General features: G+C 33.6%; 2 protein-coding genes across 2 annotated transcripts; both read right to left on the bottom strand.

The window, feature by feature from the left end:
* Positions 1 to 224: 224 nt before the first annotated feature.
* Positions 225 to 1379, bottom strand: LOC132609583 (GATA transcription factor 16-like). Its single transcript, XM_060323641.1, has 3 exons — positions 1095 to 1379; positions 909 to 1013; positions 225 to 625 (listed from the first exon to the last, which is right to left on the bottom strand). Exons 1-3 carry the CDS (start codon positions 1113 to 1115, stop codon positions 389 to 391), a joined length of 363 nt encoding a protein of 120 aa, XP_060179624.1. The 5' UTR covers positions 1116 to 1379; the 3' UTR covers positions 225 to 388.
* A 2198-nt stretch (positions 1380 to 3577) lies between these two features.
* LOC132611696 (uncharacterized) lies at positions 3578 to 6123 on the bottom strand. Its single transcript, XM_060326082.1, has 3 exons — positions 5711 to 6123; positions 4551 to 4931; positions 3578 to 3945 (listed from the first exon to the last, which is right to left on the bottom strand). Exons 1-3 carry the CDS (start codon positions 6108 to 6110, stop codon positions 3578 to 3580), a joined length of 1149 nt encoding a protein of 382 aa, XP_060182065.1. The 5' UTR covers positions 6111 to 6123.
* Between the last annotated feature and the right edge of the window lie 1651 nt (positions 6124 to 7774).

Below are 7774 nucleotides of genomic sequence, written 5' to 3'. Positions count from 1 at the left end.
TGATGTTGATAGTAGAGTTCCAAGTTTATGGGCGTTGAATTCAATTCTCAGCTGGATTTCTACTTCTGGATGCCATTTTGAAATTGAATTTTTCCCTGGAGTCGAGAAATTAATGTAGTCTATCTAACAGATGTATTCAGAACTAAAAGATCCACGACAGAAAGTACAAGTAACACGACAAAATTCCAAAAATCAAAATCAAATTCTAGATTCAAAACACAAGGAAAAAAAAGAAGTCAAGATTACTACGTTCTCCTCTACTGCTCCTTCATGAGGCATTACAGCTGAAACTCAAAATAATAAATAATAAAAAAAAATAACATTTGATCAAAATGGGTCAATTAATTAGTAAGAATACAAGGGTTACTGCTAATACTAGGACTTGGGGTTAGAATAGTAATTTCTTAACAGATCCACAGGAAAGAGCCATCAAAAGTATCGCCGCTTGTTCTTCTTCTCTTAATTTGCCACCCAATGCCATCAATTTCATTTTCAATGACTGTCCAATTTCTTTACTGTTTTTCACTTCACTAATTTTCTTCTTCTTCTTCTTCTTGCCCTTGTCAAGACCTAAAAGCTGCCTCCTCCTCTTGTTGTATTTGATCCCACATGCGTTACACATCGACTAAAATACAACCCCCCCAAAAAAAATAAAAAAAAATTAGAACTTTGATGAGGTAGCTGACACAAGAAAAAAAATGGTCGATAAAATTTTATTAAAAATATAATTAAGTAAGTAAAAGTGTTCTCTCTAAAAACAACATAGTGTCAGAAGAGATCTAGAATCGAATCTAACCGCTACCCATTATAAAAAAAAATTCCACGTGTTTGGCCATCAAAAAAAAGAATCAAGCTCGTACGCGAGTTGATCACACATTTCTAATCGATTTTGATCTAAGAATTTTTACCTTGGGGCCTGCTGGACCACTTCTCCAAAGAGGGGTTCTTGTGGTATGACAACCACTGCAAGATTTGATCTTGTTAGTACTATTCATTTCCTCTGCTTGTGATCTCTGAAAAATAATCAAAAAAAAAAAAGTTTGAGATCAGTGATCAGAAACAGAAAAACCAAAAAGTTGTGAATCATCACTCACCTTTACGTCCTTCAGATCCATCACTAGAAACTCAACTCTGAAAAAAATGTCCTAACAAATGGTAATGGAAATGACAATCCGGGGGGGAAAAGAAGCAAATATTTTAAATAAAAGAACTTTAGAGACTGAAGGCGGGAGAAAAATGGTGAAAGATTTGTACCGTTAATGTGGAATTTAGTGAACTAAAACAGAAAGACAATAGAGTCTAGTGGTAGTAGGTTGGAATGGCTAAAAAAATAAGGGCAAAGGAAGCTAAAACGGCAAAATCTGGTGGACACTAGTCAGCAGGACACGACATCATAGTTAACTCTAGATTCGAGTTTTGCTATTACTTTAATACCCTTGTGATTCCAACAATTTCCTTTCAATCAAATCTCAGCCGTACAATTCTTATATGATCCTATGTTGAGGGTTGTGTGTTGGAAATACACGTAAGTGTAATTCTAGCAAAATGCAAAACCATTGGGCATGCCACTAAGTTGCTCTTAATTTGGTAGTTTCTGGAGTTCATAAAGAATTACAATCGGATGGGAGTTGTCACCTGATCATCAGTTTTATAAGCTCAATACTGTCTACTGATGGAACTTCATTTTGTAATGCTAAAAAAATGGAAGGGTAGGTTATAACATTTTTTTTTTTTTATAATTGTTGGAAATTAAGTTTTGATAATTAATAATACGCAGCTTAATTGGTCCTACTAGTTGGTTCTTATATAGTGTCTACACTTAATCGTAGTAGGGAAGGGACTTAAGGGCATGGGCGGAGCCACCTTCGGCGAAGGGTGGTCAGGTGCACATCTTTCGTCGAAAAATTACGCGGTATACATAGATTAAATGTTAGCTACAATGAGTATCTATTCAATTTTGCACACCCTTAACACAAGTAAGAAGAAAATTTGCATATCCTCCATCAAATTCCTGACTCCGCCACTGCTTAGAGGTAGGATTCACTTCTTCACGAGATAATTGTTTATTTCGTGCATGCTGAGTTGCTGACCTAGCAATCGCCTAATTAATAGAATTTGATAGATCTTTTACTTGCTAACTTAAAAGACCAAGCGTGTAAGCAAGTAAAGCTCTAGTTGAAATATTATTCTCAGATCTTTTACAACCTTTCATATATATCTCTAATTTATACTGCTGATTGGTGTTATATATTGTTTGAGATTGTCTTCTTGCAAATTATTAATAACATTTTAGAGAACACAAAGCAAGAAGCAACTCCGATAACCACAAGAGATCAAACTGAAGAACCGAGTTCAAGTAATTGAGTTGATTTCAGTTTATCTAGATCTTGTAATAGGTGTTTCTAATTGACCTTATTCGCTTATTAAAGAATCACTATTGTGACAATCGATGATCAAACGAGTGCAAAACTGCAAACAAATGGCAAATTACATGTTATTAGCATTTTAAAGGCAATTAAATAGACAATACAAAACTAATCATTTGGTAAAAGCACTTGATTTGGACAAAACATTAAGGCCTGTTTGGAAAGCCACCCAGGTAATTGGAATGGGCTGTATGTAATTGGATATAATTACACAGTTTGGTCTATTTGTTTGACCAAGTAATTACACAATTAGGTGGGAATTGGGTGTAATTGAGTGGGTGTAATTGAGAGGGTGTAATTATGAAGATCAAATACATTCCAAAAAAGTGCACATATCCAAATCATCATAAGTTCGAGAAATAAGCTACTAACGGCCCTCGAATTACGGAGAAATATTAGGAGAGAAGAATCAAGGGAATAAACACATCTTGTACCCACAATATTCATCAATAAAATCTCTGTTTCTTCAAATAAAAAAAAAAACCGCTAGCAGAAGTTTTTCTTTAATGTAAATCATAATCTGTTTGCATTTTTTCAAATACAATACAAATGGTCATCTCCAAAACTACAGGTTTAAACAAAAATAATGAAGTTGAATTAATATTACACAATAGATAGGATTTCGGGGGGTATTTCTGTTAATGGTGTGTTCGGTGTGAAGGAAACATTTTCGAAAAAATAAGTCATTTTCTGAGGATGAGTTTCTTCCCTTGTGTTTTTGTGCTCGATAGTCCATCGTAGAATGTGTTTAAAGGAAAAATAAAGTTTCTTCTAAAAATGTTTTCCGACAAATTATTTTTCCTTAATTTGAATTTTAGAAGCAGCGAGTTGCATCAATTCACACACTCTGTCGACTGTTGACAATTGGCATCCACTAGCACACAACAATAATACATAAAGCTTTATAAAATCTACCATAGTATTAATAGCAGTAAGTAATTTTGTCAAAGCAAATGTACCGTTGCTCATAATTAAATAGCTACAATCGAACCATAGTCATTAATGTAACATAGTTATTAATCTATTTTAGCTGTGAGGCTCAAATCGAGTTAGCAACATTATATCTAATCATCCAACAGCAAGGACATCATTGGGAGAAAAAACACATGCTAATAGGAACATGCTAATACAAATATTTGCCTAGATTTGCTTCACCATTTTAACTTGCCTTTATGTTTCTGGGCCAAAACCTTGAAAAGATGGGCCAGACAGGCAAATATACCGGCTAAGAAGCACATAAACCATGACAATGTAAATAATGCACAGTCCTTGAATGTTTGCTTGACAAGTTGAGCCCTGTCTGAGATGAGCAATGCTCTGTAAACGGCTTCAGTTACAGCATATGCTGAGATTGGATCATATTCATCTGCCAATAATCCATATTCTGTCACGCAAACTATATCATATATTCCATTAGTCTCTGAGGCACCAAGAAAAGCGCATATCTTCAATCGGCAATCTATTCGATCCTCGGTTGATAGCTTGTCTCCATGAGTCAAAATCAATGTGGGGTTCCCATCTGCAACAAGAAATGAATGCCCGAGTCTAAGTTTTATATACTGATAGTATTAAAAAAACATTTTAATATAACAAATGGACATAGTAACGTGAAAATAAGCCAAGTAACCATCTAAAACAGATTAAATTACAACGTTAATTGGGTTATCACTTGATATAAATTAAACAAAAAAGGGTCAAATTAATGTCCTTAAAGTTTGAGAAATTCACAAAATTTGCCCTTCTTTAATAGTTTGGTCTAACCATATCCTTGCCGTTACTTAATTGGGCAAAAAATGCCCTTATCTCACACAAAAATTAACAGAATACCAGTAAGGACATATTTGGACCTTGACGCATACATTAATATCATATTTGGTCCAATATAGTTCCTAACTGCCATGATGCAACAACTTGTGTAGTTGTATTTATGAAGCAATTTGGTTAAATTGTAGTGAATTTTCTAACCAATTAAGGCATCACATTGGACATTATGAACCATTTTTAAGTAACTCGACGTTCCATCTTATACAGTTTAAATTAGAAGTTCTAGATAAAGACATAACAATCATAATATCGTAAACAAGAAAATTCATATTTGAGGAATAGTGAATAATTAGAACTCACTGGATTTGTTGAGTGCAGGAGAGCAGAAGAGTTGCTTTAATGCATCCAAAGGCTTAAAATCACCCATTCTGAGAGACTTGTATATTTCAGAAGCATTAGCTACCAGCATAACACAATTGACTTTTCTCTTTATGAACATTGAAGAAGAAGTATCCTCCAATTCACTATCTAGCATTGGGAAAAGTACATGATCTTCTGGTCTTAAGCATAGCTTCTTATGATGGACTCCATCATCAGCCATCCATTCTTTCAATTCTTGAAGAGCCTGATCTATTCTATCATAATCGAAACCCCTCGTATCGTAAATGCAGAATCCATTTCGTGTTGATCTCAGCACATTGTGCTCCTCCATCATTAAACTCGTGTAAGCACAATCATTTCCTATGATTATGGAAACTAGTCAAATTATGATGAATTCTCATAACATAGTAAATAAATAAATTAGAAATTTGAAATGATAAGTAGGTACGTACTACATTGGCACCTGGTGGTTTGGTACATGGTACATGTAGATTAAGTCATGTGTTTTCGACTTTTAGTGCATGTATATTGAAGTCTTGGACTTATATGGGGTTTATGGAATATTAGAACGAAATAAGACAAAATAAGCACAAATTCTTCTGTTTTATTTTATATGATGGTGTTTAATTGACATAAATTTTAAGAAAGAAAGACTCTTGACACATCAAAAGTATTAAACATGACATGATTCCTATGACTATAAATGCACGTCTTTAGGGATATTGTGAAAAGTGTAAAGAATTTTCAAATATAAAAATGTATCATTCTTTCTGAAACAAATTAAAAAAAAATGTCATATAAAATGAAACATATGGAGTAATATAAGATTCTAAGAAGCGATTCTAACTAGTTGTCTTTTACGGTCTCAAATGTTCTATGATAGTTACTCCCTCCATTCTCTTTTACTTATTCAGTATACTAAAAAAGAAAAACTTTTTATTTTACACTTTAGAGAGTGCAAAATGCAAATTAATTATTGGAGTATTAAAAATCAAATTTAGATTTTCAAAGTAACAATAATAAGAATAATTTAGTAAATTAGACACTTCATTAATTAATGCTTCTTAAGGAGAATGCAAAATGAAAAATGGACAAGTAACAAAGAACGCAGTAGAAGAAATGCTACATTAACTACGTACCTGAAGAAGTCTGAGCAAAAGGGATGAGACCAGAGCGACCAAGAACACTATACATAAGGTTGACAAGTGAACTTTTGCCAGCATTATGAAAACCAACCAACAGTATAGTATTCACAGGTGGAATATCCATATCTTCTTTCTTACATCCACCAATTGACACCCAAAAATCACCTGCTTTATAAGACATTAGATTTTGCCTAAGCTCATCAAGACTCTCTGTGGACATCAAATATAGCCTCTCCAGTTCTCTAAGGACTTTAAGTATAGGTGTCATTTTTGACAAATTTGACATATCAAACTTGAATTTTACACACTCATCAAATTTTGCTGATGATCTCCACCAATAATACATAGCTTTACTTTCTTCATCGTGTTGAGTAACAAAAATTTCGTCCCTCATAGTAGTAGCACTGTTTTTTCCCTCTCTTTACTATATTTTGTGTGAGGCTACAGGAGCTAATTTGCATGGCTATTTAAAGTAGTGCTTGTGAGTACTTGCTACAAATAATTACAAGAAATTGTATGTACCACAAGTGACGTAGTGTTTGTTTGCTAGCATTGTTTTTCACCACAACGGTTATACTCATTTCGCTCTACGGGAAATTTCTAAGCAACTTCAAGTAACAGTACAGTATAAAGTTTTTTCCGACATTTATATACCCATAACATGTACGTATATAAGAGTTCAAGTAGAAAAGACTTTTCATTCTTTTTGTGCGTTTAAAGATGATTCCTTAATTTTCTTGTAATAACTTCTTTTGTAAATATATAAATCATTTTTTTAAAGTGATAATAATAGTTTTGGCGGCCCCATCGGTTATTGGTAAATTCTTGTTTTGGTGCTTGTACTATTTTAAATACATGTAATCTTTAATTAATTGAAATGTTTGTTTTTAGTCCCTTTATGTGGGAAGTAGAGAATGCTATAAATTTACAACTACAATAAAGTATTTCCACCACACTGATTTTGGCCACAATGTTCCAAATGGGGGTAGCACAACAAGTTAACAAGAGTATGAAGGTTATTTATAGGATGTCATTGCTACTCGTCCCTCCCAAATCTCTCATCAATTCAATTTTAGTTTTTTCCCAACACAAGAAAAATAGTCTTTTTTACAGGTGTGACCACATTTGGGTCAAATGGGTGTGTTCATTTTGTAGCTCTCAACTACACAATTCAATTAGTTGAAGGTTAAATGTACCTCCTCAAATATTACAAGGACCAAAAATCACAATTTACCAATAACTAGGGACTGAGAGTGCTTTTCGCCCCTTTTTTTTAAAACTATAATTAAAATAATATTATGAAAAATCGTAATTGAAAGAAAATTTGTTTTGAGACTTCAATTTAGTTTTCCATAAGGTCGGAAACTGACTCACGAATTTGATTTTGATCTCGTGCTCTCTTGGTGACTTTTCTTCAGTCTATAATGAAAGACGGTCAGAGACAATTTTGTGGCACCATTTACTTCCTTCACGTGTTCCTATATATCCTTTGTGGATGTACAATTTTTTCTTGTCCACCATATCCTCAACTATTTGTTCATTATGCTGTCTATGTATTATCAAATTCACTCTTCTATTCACATTCAGGTTGCAAGTATATTTTCTCAAGGATTTTCACTTTTATGAACCGGCGGTGTAAATATTATTTACACCGATGGTATAAAAGTTGATTATATTGTGAGTGCATACAACACAACCTAAATCCTTACTCAAATGCCTTTAAGAAATACCCTATAGCAACAAAACTGCAAAATACAATTGAATGTACGTTGTAATCTCAGAAAGGTTGATCAGGCAACAGTTAAGTGAGTGCACCATGCACACATTAGCTTTAGCTTGCACTATACTACATATAGATGGTTAGAATTTTTTTGAAAAGATGATCCATTTATACTCATGCAGAAATGCAGGGTAAAGCTGCATACAAAAGACTCTTGTGATCCGGCCCTTCTCTAGACGTCGCGCATAGCGGGAGCTTAGCGCACCGGGCTGCCCCTTGATGCATTTATACTATACCATAAAAGAATAATGAGTGTACTAAATTAAGTCGTAAAAATT

This window comes from Lycium barbarum, chromosome 9 (assembly GCF_019175385.1).
Source record: "Lycium barbarum isolate Lr01 chromosome 9, ASM1917538v2, whole genome shotgun sequence".
Lineage (NCBI taxonomy): Eukaryota > Viridiplantae > Streptophyta > Magnoliopsida > Solanales > Solanaceae > Lycium > Lycium barbarum.
The sequence above is the reverse complement of the archived record's forward strand: the minus strand, read 5'-3'. Positions and strand labels throughout refer to the sequence as shown.

Coding starts and splice junctions, on each gene's coding strand:
- LOC132609583 (XM_060323641.1), bottom strand. CDS start 1,115: ATGGATCTGAAGGACGTAAAG. Junction 1,014..1,094: donor TGGATCTGAAGGACGTAAAG/GTGAGTGATGAT, acceptor ATTATTTTTCAG/AGATCACAAGCAGAGGAAAT. Junction 626..908: donor GTGGTCCAGCAGGCCCCAAG/GTAAAAATTCTT, acceptor GTTGTATTTTAG/TCGATGTGTAACGCATGTGG.
- LOC132611696 (XM_060326082.1), bottom strand. CDS start 6,110: ATGAGGGACGAAATTTTTGTTACTCAACACGATGAAGAAAGTAAAGCT. Junction 4,932..5,710: donor TTTTGCTCAGACTTCTTCAG/GTACGTAGTTAA, acceptor CCATAATCATAG/GAAATGATTGTGCTTACACG. Junction 3,946..4,550: donor TCCTGCACTCAACAAATCCA/GTGAGTTCTAAT, acceptor TTCTTGTTGCAG/ATGGGAACCCCACATTGATT.